The sequence below is a fragment of the Aulostomus chinensis genome, chromosome 16, assembly GCF_037954235.1.
Source record: "Aulostomus chinensis isolate RoL2024-O1b breed Wild chromosome 16, RoL_Achi_v1.0, whole genome shotgun sequence".
In the NCBI taxonomy this organism is placed as follows: domain Eukaryota; kingdom Metazoa; phylum Chordata; class Actinopteri; order Syngnathiformes; family Aulostomidae; genus Aulostomus; species Aulostomus chinensis.
Window position 1 is genome coordinate 25,384,169 of NC_141335.1, and position 13,162 is coordinate 25,397,330.

The 13,162-nt window shown below is 45.5% G+C and overlaps 1 protein-coding gene across 6 annotated transcripts in view; it reads right to left on the reverse strand.

Annotated features, from left to right (window-relative positions):
* Nucleotides 1–13,162, reverse strand: part of pde10a (phosphodiesterase 10A) — a 53,683-nt gene that overhangs the window by 14,678 nt on the left and 25,843 nt on the right. For 5 of the 6 annotated variants that reach the window (XM_086180459.1, XM_086180457.1, XM_086180458.1 and 2 more), the window contains exon 2: nt 11,246–11,377. In XM_086180459.1, coding sequence (XP_086036585.1) covers nt 11,246–11,377 — 132 coding nt within the window. The remainder of the gene's footprint in view (nt 1–11,245; nt 11,378–13,162) is intronic. The other variant, XM_086180463.1, reaches the window with a different exon arrangement.

The following is a 13,162-nucleotide window of genomic DNA, read 5'->3' on the forward strand; positions in this document are numbered from 1 at the left end:
ATCATGTGTACATTACCTTAACTGTAGCCCTCTATTTAGTCTTACAGACAGGAAGCAAAGCCTGACGGCTACTGGCTCCCGACGTCGATTTCATAGCTCTTTTATCTGTCAATCAATCAAGGCTCAAACCAGGCTTTACTTCCAATCTGTAAGACTGAAATGAAGGAAGTACAAGAATATCAAAATGAATATAATAACATAAAAAATGACGAAAGTACGGCCGTGCTGGTGTGAATCCTGCACGTGAATCCGTCTTTACACGCACTATGAAGCTGAAAAGCTACCAGGCTAAACAACCCACACATCTGGACGTCTGAGGGCTCTTTGATGCTTTAAATATGCGGGTTTAACAGCATAAATTCAAATTACACCGGAATTGTGGGTAATTATTTCTTCCGTGTTCGATAAAGGGAGACATTTCCGTAAATTATGACCATCTTAAAACAAAATTAAACAGAGGTTTTATTTGAATTTGACAAGTGCAAAATTTTGTGGCCTCGAGTACAAAATCCTGGTGTGATTTCAGGCGGTTGGAGAGACAGTAGACGTACGACTATTGTCTTTGGACGTGGACGCTCAAGTATGCGATAATAAAGACAACCCCAGCCAATCATAACAGTTTCTGGATTTATGTGCTGGGAGAGGGTCTGGGAGTGCTACTTGGGATGAAAATAAAACCATTCACACAGCCTGAGCAGTCTTCATTACACATGGGTCAACAGCACCGGAGAACAGTAACGGCTCAGATCTCTCTGATAGTGTTTCATGTGATCCATGCAAAAATATTTCAGAGACATCCACTGAAGTGCTGACTCAAGCTGCTCCTTTGAAACAAACTCTTTGTGCATGTGAAGAAAGAAATTACAGCCAGCCACATTGTTTGTTGTTTTAAACATGCCTCCAGTATGCTCGGAGTTTCCAAACTTAGCCAGGAGAGCTATTTTAGAGTGAACCCCTGGCCGTGCGTGACGTCAATCAGAGGACAGAGAGCAGCACTTGAAAGACAGAAAACCCTTTGAAAAAAAGCAAAATAGAACTTTTTCGGGCAGAATTTGTTGTGATAAGGACTTGTTGATGCCAAATTATACAAACAGTACCTGTTACAAAGTAGCTTGTAGTATTTAACAGAAAAAGTGATCATATAGAAATTCATTTTATAAATGAGGTGAAACATCGTGGAAGATATAAATCTTTGACATATCCATGTAATATGTATACACCATGATGTAATATGGTACATAGTGTGTACAGTACTTGTAGACTGCAGTATATATTACACTGCATGTGAAACTATGTGAGATCCTTGAGATAGAAGACTGTATAAATAAACCTGATCCGGCCGTCCACGTTGTACTGAAATGAGAAAGACTGCAAAAACATACCAGGACATTTAATACTCGCCCCTTGTTTGGATTACCGTTTCTCTGTTGGGATGCAGTAATTTACAGTGGTGTTTGATTGCATGAGCAACATGTGTGGATGCCTTGAACCATATCAACAGCCTTCCGCTCCCATTCTGGGACCCAGAAAGCTCCACTCCAAACCCCCTCCTGGCCCTGGTTTCCCTGGACACTCAGAAAAAGCTTGAATTTATTTGTTATTTGTATAAATACGTTCTTTTTTGGAGTTCCTCAGATTCTGCTCTGATCTAATCCCACACATCGTTTATTAGCGATGATATGAATCCGTGCTGCTTCCTAGTTATCTCAGAAGAACTGACACAAAGAAGTTTTGACAGATAAGTGATATTTTTACACACTGGTACTGGATCAGTACTCGATATCAGCTGATACACAAGTTCAGGTATCAGCAAGAGTAGAGGGAAGGAAAAAACTGTACTGGAACATGTCTCTCAGATAGAGAAGACTTATCAGTACTTCTGTTGAGACTAGCAGGTCCTGTTCAAATGCTCAGACTGAGGGGAAAGTCATAAAAACACAAGTACTTGAGACTATAGTACTTTATGTAGTAGTCGTGGTGGTGGTAATGTAAAGTTAGTAAAATCAGGAGAAGGATGAGCAAGTAGTGTAAATATACAACGCGGCGCACGAAGGAGCGACGTGAAGCTAATCACAAGCAAGCAGAAGATCACTTGACTTCCTGTCAGAATTTTTCCAGAATAAAACTCCAAAAATCAGCTCTGATAAAACCACAACCACAGTGAAGCATTGCTGCTTTTAATTCAAAGGCTAAATTACTTTTGTTGGCAACTGATCCAACAGCCCTGTTTTTTTAGTTGTAGGTTATTTGGAGGAACAAAAGCAGAATTTACCAGTCGTGGTGTCAATAAAAATCCTGATCTTGTACAAACGGCGCTCCTAATGTTGAGTAAACTCCAAACGATGAAAAAAACAACAATCTGCTGGTTCAGTTTTGTCCCTGTCGGTTTGGGGGGGTTAGCGGGGGAGCGAGAGGGGAGGCACGTCCAGGCGTGAGTGTTTTATGATGTGGTTGGTCAGCCATCAGTGCGGGGACAGAGACCAGTAGTCTCTTCTAACACCGTCCCATATTTTCAGGGAGCTGCGGTGCTTTTAGTAAACACAGGAGGAGAGGCCTGACATGTTCTGAGAGAATAAACCGCCGGCCCAGTAAACAATGACCGCCTCCTCAAGCCAGCTGAGGCTGAGCAGACATCTTTGAATAACATTCATCACTTCATTCAAACTTTAGTACGAACAACTTGTAGCTGCAAGGCAGCAGGCCAGGACATATGCTGCTCTGACTTGTAAACCAGGACTTAGCAGGCAAGGCCCGTTTGAAGCGTTTATTTATGAGGCCAACATGAACCGAACTCTGCACCACCAGTCGCTTTACTGCAGACGATCGCTGAGAAGGCTGCATTGTTCAGTTCATAATTTCATGTTGACCAACGTTGGAACATTTTTATATTGATTGTTTTCATTGTTCAGGGTTAGAAATTGAATCTGTATCATGGATCAGTGACAGCTGGAGGGCCAGGCACCATTCGGCTGGACGGAGCCCAAGTCTCTCTCAAACCCTCGTTACAAAAAGAGAACAACAAGGTTAAAAACAACATGTCAGCATAACGTCACACAATGTGAAACCAAAGATAAGAACATTTGCTCTGGACCAGATGGGAAAAGCTTGCATGAGGAAATTCTCTCATTTTGTTGTTTTGACATACTTGTACTGCATTTTTAACGTGACACTGTGCTTGTAAGCAGTTGCTGAAGTGAAGGGAAAAAAATGAAGATACGCTTTGATACATGGTCGATGTTCAAAACATACATGTCTTAACTACAAGGGGTAAACTTTTACTGAACTTTTAATTTGATAAAGTATGCCAATAAAAGATCTAACAATCCATAGGATTTCTAATTATATCATAAACTGTTTGAATTTTTTGCAGCTGCCAAACAGCTTTACTGAATGATGCTAACGTGATACTTCGCTAGGAACTGGAAGTGTCATAGTTTTTTCTTTTTTATTTGTGGATTATGAAGCAAACAGCTGGATTAAGAAGACGTGGGTTGTAACGGACGATTACCGTGAGAGGATATCTTAACAGATGTTTGCGGACAGTTTCAGTCTCCATTCGCTTCAAGCTAAATATACGTGGCTGGCTCTTCCCGCATTCTGGAGTCACACAGAGGCGCTGCAGGAGAGGAAAAACATGTTTGTGAGCTCAAGACTCCTATCAGTGAGCACTTGAACGCTAAAATGCACTGTTTGGGGGAGTTATCGCTTTGATTTCAACAATGCTGCTTGGATCTGAAACCAACCTGGAGCAGGAGCAGCATGCTAACGTTAGCATCACTCCTGGCAGTGAGGAGCTTGTTGATGTAGCATTAGCTGCAGCCAGTGAGCAAGCTACAACGGAAACAATAACACACATGAGGAAGAATGAAAGTTAACTAAGAAAAAGGAGCAGTACGCCAAATAATGTCAGCACTGCATACCAGTGAACCCAGTTCCTGTTTGTAAACGAGGAAACATGGTTGATGATGAAGACCTGGGTCTCCTCACCCTCCCCCACACAAGCAGACGCACCTTTGGGAGCAGGGCTTTCAGTGTGGCAGCTCCCACTCGGTGGAACTCACCCCCAACACACCTCCGCCAGGCCCAAACCCTGGAATCCTTTAAATCCCTGTTGAAGAGGCACTTTTATCCCAGGCCTTCGCCTGTTAAATTTGTTGCCTTGATTGTTTTTGTGTGTGTTATTGTTAAGCATCCTTAGGTGTCGTGAAAGGCACTGCATAAATTGAAATTCTTCTTCTTCTTCTTCTTATTTGCTGCTGTTACTTTGAAAAGCTTGATTTTACTTTGTAATCTATTAAAATGAATAAATTGATAGTTTTACGTTTTTTGTTCTTTCGGAGAATTACTGAAAAAATAAAATCTGAGTGAAAACATTGACAATGACTTAAAAAGCGTTTCCACGGTGACTTCCTGGATGTGTGCAGCCCCTCGAGGAGGAGTGTTAAGTTTTCAGATCATTTCTGGAAATCTCAAAGAATGTCAAGGTTGAACCTTCGCCTTCATACACCAGCGTCTGCGGCGTGCATGAGACACGGTGATGAATGATTGAAGAGGTCCACAGCTCCGTGCTGAGGAGGAAAAATCCCTCCATCAGCTGCCTTGAATCGGCACTGTACTCCACGTGGATTTTATCGATCCGCCGCCGCGGATACAGGCGGTCAGGTGGCAGTGACTCGGTGGTCAATACGTGTCGACCTCGTGGGCGAGGTGCATCAACCTGCTGTGCGCAGGACATCCAGCAGTCTTCCTCTTTGCACCGTGTTTACCTCGTTTCCACTTTAGTTGTCCTCTTCCTTTTATGCTGGTTAGACACCAGAGACAAAGACCTCAGTGAGACTTCTTATCAAGCCGTGATTCCGGATTTAGGACAATTATCAACAGCTCTGAGGGAAATATTTCCTAGTATTCAAAAAATACATTAGGCTGAGACTTTTGAAGGAGACGACTTGTTGTTTGGCCTATAATTGTTAATATCTTTTTTAAACGAGTCTCTTCAGCCCCCCCACCCTCCCCCATGAAAAAGCCCTGCAGGTGAGAGCGCTCTCTTATCACACCGGTGGGGTATGAGGTACGGCGCATGCTGCACAAACACATCTTTGTCTGCTCGCCACTCGTCCAAACACAGCTGAGGAACAGAATCAGCTGCTTCACAGCTCTGCCAAACTCTTGACCAGGGCAGCCAGATGTTCCTCCTCAAAGCTCCACATTACCAATCAGACACGCAGCCCGAGCAGAGCGGAGCCAGCTCAGCAGGGACGCCAGCAACCGCAAAACGTTGACATTGTGCATTTGCTAAATTACCAACATTTATTGCTCCAAGCACCTCCAAGGACAGGAGGTGGAGGTGAGAGGCTCCTGGGCTGAAGGTTTGGCAGCAACCACATTGCAGCAATAGAGATTCATTCAGCAGAACTATTCAAATCTAGCAAAACACACCGGCTGCATCTGAGCGCACGCACGAGCGCGCGCGTGTGTTTGCACTGCAGAAGGCACAGATGAGTGACGAGGGGCGTGTGGATGGGAGCGGCCCAGGGTTTAATTATCCCATGATGGTGTGTGAAGGAAACATTGCCAATGGGGGCAGTGGTCAACAGAGGTGTGACCATCAAATGACATCAGCGGAATTCTGGGAAAATGTGTTCTGCTCACTCAGTTAAATAACTGCTGCGAGAGATATGACAGACCGACATCTGCCTCGTCAGCCAAAGCCTCCGTCTGATAGATGAATACTGATGTAGGAAGCAATGAAATAAACTAAACTGTAGCACAACCCTCGCAAACACACACTTGTGTGTGAATGTGTACTGATTGATCTAATCCAATGTTGTCACATGATAAGTGAGAACAGGACAGGCTGCAGGGACTGCTTCCAGAAAGCAGTGGTTATCTTAGCGATGATCACATGATGACAGGGCCTGCTGCTGCTGCTGTGGCGGCGGCGGAGGCGGCGGCAGTGAAGCCCAGAACCAAGACAAGACCAATCACTAAAGATCTTAAGGCCAAAGCAGCTTCTAACCTGCTGATTTAGGGGAGGAATAATGGCCGTGTCAGTTCTAGGATCAGGAGTTCTGAATGTCTAATCAAAGCGTCTTGGCTCTCAAACCAGCTCCAGACCAACTGCCCTCGCCGGAGCCTGCAGCCCTCCAGGGCTCCACATCCCAGTGGAGGAAAACAACATTTATTTGTTAAAATAATTCTTCCCATGATTCTTTTCTGCCTTCTGATGTTAATTCAGTTCCAAATGTTCATTTAATTCTTCCTTTCACCCTCAAGTTGAGCAAGAAAGACAAGCTGCTCTGGCAGTTTGTCTTTCTCTTTGGTCCGGAGCGTCACACTTCTTATCAGCCGGGGTTGGAATCCAGATCGTTTATCCGCTTGTTCTTCAGCGACGTACAGGTGTGCAACACTGAGCTGAACACACCCAGGACAGCTACTCTTGGTTTCATACAAAATCGTGAAACTAATTTATTTTTAGATCATCGTTTGAACATGTCAGCATCGTCCTACGTGTTTCTATGACGAATTCCCTGGCAGGAACCCCTCCCCTCCCCTGCCAGCCAATCACTGCAGGCTTTGTCAGTGTTCCTGTTCCTGAAGCATGACATCATCCGTAGCAACAGTCAACCCTGCCACTTCCTCTTGGCCTAAGATTTCTTCAGGTCCAGAGTAAAAGTTGTTGTCAGGGACTTTGTAAAACCTTTTTTCAAACGAACCCTTAGGTAGGAATTTTTAGTGTCGTTCACGCTCTGGTCGGCTCAAACGTGTCCTGGTGAGCTCTAACAGCCGCTGCCAGAATACATCACAAAAATGGATGTTTAATCGATTCGGGTCCAGATACCATCACATAATCTGCCATTCATTAGTAGTTCCAAATGAAAATTCATAAATCCTTTTTTTAATGTTTTCCAACAAAGAAAATGGAGAAAACTGCTCCAGTGTCACAATAAAAGCAAAAACAAAAGACAATCAAAAATTTATTTTCTTCTTCTTTACTGAACAATAAACACAAGTTTGGTTTGGTTTAGAATAAAAAAACAACAAAACCTGAGGCTGTTTTTACCGAAATCAAAAACCCAGATCACATGGTTTTATGGTTTCCAGACCCAAATTGACATAAATTTTTTAAAAAAGCAACTTATTCTTTTTTAAATTTGTCATTTAGAACAAACACTTGGATGGTAGACAGACAGGAAACTGAGGTATAAATTTTCAAAATAAAAGAAATTGTAAGACAAAAAGCCCAAATTGTTTAATTAAAAACAAAATACGTTCAGTATACATATATTTACTTACACTATACATTTAGTTTGATTCCAGTGCCCCTCCTCCCCCCAGTTGAACTACAAACCAGTACTTATCATCTGAGGTGATGGCCTGGGAGGCGGGTGCAGTGTGGTGCCGAAGTGTCTGTTCAAAGTGGTCTGACGGAGGAAGTGGACCCAGAGTGATGTAGCGCGTGATGCTAATGTCGACCCTGAGAGACCGATGGTGTAACGAGAGCACCATCAGCCTGATGGGGAAGCTTTCACCCTCAGCTCCAGGGACCCACTTAGCCTGTCTACTGGTGTTACACCAGTCACAGACGCTTAGGCGGTGAGGAATGAATAAACATAGTCATTTCAATAATCGTTATCAATAACTGAATATGCATGTAAAGGAATATAAAGTTGTTTTTTTTCATCAGTGCTTTGGAGAAACACTTTTGCTGCTGGTTCCTGACCTTCATCACACAGTCCTGAAAATGTCCTCACCAGTCCACCGATCTACTACAGCTACACGCCAGTAAAACGTACCGAGTATCTGGTATCGTGACCTCTCCGATCACCGCCATTATTTATTCTGACACACACTCTGCTATCAGGCAAAGGTCATGTTGCGATTTCAACCAAATTTCAGTCTGATCAAAGTCCCCTGCTCCATCTATCCCTGCGGGAGCCACACCAGCCCACTCGCCTCCAGAGGGCCACCAACAAACGCAACAACACGCCAGTAGAACCGGTACAAGAGGAATGTAAATAATGTCGGACAAATGTCAAATTTGAATAGCAGACATTCAGGATGCCTAGAGAGCCCATACAACAGTGCACTGCTGATAACGTGAAGATGCTTCTTCTTCTGTGGTTCCGACACCAGCGACACCACCTGCAGCTGCAGGCTGATCTATGGAGATACAAACACAGAGAGACGGTGGAAGACGCAGGCCACCACCTGAGTACTGCAGCAGCGTCAGAGAGTGAGATCGTAACAATGTGTGTGTGTGTGTGTGTGTGTGTGTGTGTGTGTGTGTGTGTGTGTGTCCTCAAAGCTAGCAGCATGTCTCTCTCTCTGTCTTCACACGACGTGCAACACGCGCACCGAGCTTCCTAAAGGAGTTCCGTTGTTCTTCCAGCACTTGTGACGAGGACGACTGTCCTGACTGACTGACCCACACAGATGCTCCTCGCTGCAGTGACACGCCACCTCCTCCAGGACGCACCAGGAGCTCACCAGCAGTTTGTTTGTAAATGTATTGATTTCATTGTTGTGTTGTTATGGTAACCAGAGTCATGTTTTTCAGTGGCGTTGGAGCCGACTACCAAACGCTCATTGTCCAGCTGCTAGTGGCTGCGCCTGACTTGGAGAGGAGCAGCAGATTGCAGCTTCTACCAGTGCTGCTGTTCTACTTTTATTTTATTTTTATTTTATTATTCTGTTTCATAGAACATCAAAGCATCTTGCTAATGAGTGAAAAAAAAACCACCCTGTGTCTGTTTTTAACATCCATCCATCCATTTTCTACTGCTTATCCTGTTAAGGGTCACAGGGGGTGGAGCCTATCCCAGCTGCCTTTGGGCGAGAGGCGGGGTTCACCCTGGATGTGTTGCCAGTCCATCGCAAGGTGTTTTTAACATACATATTGCTATGATAATGGTCCAAAATTAAGTGAACATGCAGGATTTCAATTAATTTTCTTGAGGAACGACCCGCAATCACAAGACCACCACAACACCCAGGGAGAACCTGGTGATGCTGATCCACTTCAGCCAGGGAAACGCCACAGACCGCCGATGCTTTTCGTCCCTTCACCATCTGGGAAAACATTTTCAGCGACACAGGGTATCAGGTCTCGCTGCCTCGAGTCTCGGCTCCTGCTATCATGAGCCACGTGAGCATCAACAAGGTTTGAGGGTCTTCAACCCTCAGACGGGCCTCCAGAGACCCTCTAACTCTGCACTACGCATCTCAGAGGTGCCAGCAACCAACACACCAAGTGTGACCTCCCTTGGATGAAGAGTTGTTGAGATAATCAGGTCGAATCGTACTCAGAGCTTTTAGTCTGTGGTCTCTGCGTGACATCGCTGTCATCTCAGACCCAAGTCCCTTAAACTCGGCAGTGCAGGTCCTCAGGGTGCCAACGACACACACACAAGTCTGACGCTGATCTACGTGACAGCCAGGACTCTGGACAGGTGTTCCGGATGTTGGTCTGCTTAGTGTGAGAATCCAAACAATAACATACTCAGATATTTCAGGAGTTGTGCTGACTTCAAGCTAAATGACTTCAAGCAGGTCAGAGATTGCAGTACTCGTATGGATCGTACATAAGAATACCTCAGATACTGCAGGACAGAGTACGCGCGGTTCATTCACGGCTACTTCCTAGTTTGCTCAGCTATCTCATTTTAAGAGTTCAAAGAGGAAGTGAATTCTTCTTCTGTGCTATAAAACAGACGACTAACCCCACTCAGGAAGTTGTGCCGGCTTCTTCTGCTCGCAGCTTCTGATTCAGAGCAGCAAAGACGAGCGATTTGGGAAGTAAATCAGATGGAGAAAGAAAAATGTCAGCAATGCGTCAATATTTTACTTTGGAATCAAGTGTGGGAGTGCTTTGTTTCCCGGCTGGAGTTTGTAATGGACGATAAAACGACATTCTACAGTTTCATTCTCTCGTTTCATGGTTTGTAACCTGAGCCGCGTCCGGCATCACATCACTTCCAGACAGGGTTGGTGCTACGTGCGCTTGTTATCAATGTGTATCACACACATCAGCTGAGCTCAGGTATCAAAATATGCATCGGGGGGGAAATGTCGCCCTGGACCGTCTCTAATTAAGAATCTGAACTGCTGCAAAATGTTTTTAAAAGAGTCAACCAGTTATGTTACACATAAACAGCCTTCTGTCTGAGGACAACTGGCTAAAATACACAAAAACAAATAGTTTCTATGGTTGGACAAATCACGGAGTCTATGGGGAAATGTGGGGAGCTGACAGATGGAGACTTTTGCTCCGAGGGGATTTAAGTTTCATAACTAGGATGATAAAAATGATGAGAAATATTTCTCAGCCCTGATCTAAACTAAATGAGTCACAATATTCCTAGAACTGTGGCTCACAAGTTGTAGTTATTCCTGCTTGGCGCCAGCAAGTTTGATAAAAATGAGGGCCTTGATTTTTTTTTTCAGAACACACACACACACACACACACACACACACACACACACACACACACACACACACGTCAGTGCTGAACTGTCTGCAGACCTCTTGAAGAACGCTAACCCTCTTCAAAACGTTATAAATCCATCCTCAAGTCCCTTGGCTTCAACGCACCCACACCCTGAGCCAGGACCCCACCGCCCCCCGCCACCACCACCCCCCGCCACCACCACCTTCCCCTCCCCTCCCCTGGGCCCCCTCAGCCGGCTGCATGTCTCTGGAGGACGCCTCTGACGTCAGCAGCTCGGCTGGGCAGGGTGCCAACCCCGTGGGCCCTTGATGGATGCCGTTGGTCTGAGAAACAGTCCGCTGTGTGTGCAGCGCACGGTACACACTCAACTCAGCCAGCTCAAACACATCTAATGACCCGTAAACACCCGACAGGCCCGCTCCTGCTCCTTTTCTTCTGTCTATCACACACACACACTGACTATTAAAGGAGACACATGCTAAGGTGAGTGATTTGTGCAACAATAATAAAAAAGAACCCGCAGAGGATGATGGTCTTTCAGGGAAAGAGCTTTTTCAGTGCAATAAAAGCAGATGAGTGACGTGGCTGCAGATCTCCACAGAAGCCTGTATTTGCGGTTGACGAGTCAGGAACTTATTTGGGATTATGTGGGCTAAAAAGTACAAACACTCAACCAAAGCAAAACATTATAGAAATTACAACTCTGTGTCAATATACTGAAATGCGCTGTTCCAGTCCTGTGTGGGCCGGCTTCGGCGAGCTGCAGCGCGAGTTTGCACCTATGTGTGTGGCTGTACCTGCAGGCCTGCTGCTGGTCTTCCTCTTAAGCCATCTGTCCAACGTCTCTGCACTCACACTCTCCAACACAAAGTCGTCCAGCATCTGCGGGTGCAGAGAGAGGTAGGCCTTCACTTTCTCATCTGTCAAGCCTGAGAAGCACAGAAGCAAAACACCTTTTAGTTCACTTACCGCACACAACTGTGCTCATGAATAAATAACCAGAGGGGGCCGTTGCACAAAATCATGGAAACATTAATAAAATTTGGAGGGGAGCGACATGAGATAGAAGAGGATGGAAATAACGGCTCAGTCAGTGTGACAACAGTGTGTTAGACGCTGCCAGAGGCCCGCAGTGCTCGCTAAACTCACCCAAACAACAAACAGCAGAAGGTCGAGTTTGCTGTGCGAGGCAGAGCAGCTAGCTAGAGCTCTCAGATAGCTGGGCTAAGCTCACTTATGTTTACTGTAAAGCTGTGCCTCTGGGGACCCGAGCCCCCTACAGAGGCAGCGGGATAAAGGAGGACTCCATTGTGCTTAATAGGCAATTAGGTTCTTGAGAGGTCGCTAAGTGCTGCTGTTTACTGTCTTTGTTGTCAGGGAAAAAGCCTTGTGCCAGACCAGCGTTGAGGGAAATTTGTTTCTGATACACCCGCTGGCGTCTGCATGCTTCAGATGTGAGGCACCATCATGTTTAGGTCAAATTCAGCCACATGACACCATCTCCACCACAGACATCCTGCAAGCCTTCTCCCGCAGCTAGGTTTGATGGTGCGGTGCTCTGAGTCTGCTGTCAGATAACGTCAGGCGGAGGACCCTGATGTCTTAGCACGGCTTTCTCACCAAACGTCCGGTTATCAGCAGCATCTGTGTTGACTCCCTTCAAATATGAATCACAGGAGAACGTGCAGCTGTAAGGCATGTGTTCTGCCATCTCACACACACACACACACACACACGTGCACACATGTGTGTGCAGACTGCAGGAAACCATTACAATGAAGAGCAGTCTTTCTTAGATCCTGTGTGATACGAGTGGCATGTAAAGGGTGGCACACACACAATCGACGGGAGTGGAAAAGAAGGAGCAACTTTGACTCGAGCTCAGGAAACTTGTTGTACGTCTTTAAAATTCACGCGTCAACCCCTTTGATCTGGACTCATATGTTTTATAATGGCGGAGCAGCTACCCCCAACATTTAATCTGCCCCTTCTGCCCCCACCTTCGGTTAGGATAGATCATCTACTCAGTGTGTGTGTGTGTGTGTGTGTGTGTGTGTGTGTGAAGGTCGAGCAGGCTTGTGGTTGCAGGCAAATAAGGTTGCAAGGCAAGGGTAAGTTTGGAGGGTGGAGGACGCTGCAGTCTGACACTGTCCAGACACGAGACACAGCTCTTCAGGAGCGGAACGCCTCACGAGACTCCTGGCCAGCTCTGACGCACATCGGCAGAAAACGGCTTAATAAATCAGAGAAAGTTAAAGCAGGGGGGAGAAAGGAGCTTCAGGGGATAGAAAGACACGCAGAAACGAGTAAAATGGGAGCGCTGCAGAGGGCCGTTACGACTTTGTCCCATTTGAAACACAAAGAAGGCACTGTCATTAGTGGCAGAGCAAAAAATAAAAAGAAACAAGGATGCTGTATGAATTCATGAATACATGTTTTGTGTCTGCAAGCCCTGAAAAATATTTAGCTATCATATGTGTGCACATGGAGAAAAAAATTGTCAAATGTCCTATTTCCAGAGGCAGACTGTGATAAGAATTTGCGCTGGGCATCTAAAGCTTCCAGCTGCATAAAGAAGGCTTGTATGTCACGTCAGTCTCTGGCAGACATGCTGGAAACACGAATTTGTGAAGAATTGCTGGCAAAGCAAATGGAGGAGCGCCAGAAAGCTGCTGTTCCTCTCTGACCCCTGGTTTGACCCTTCACCTTTGCTC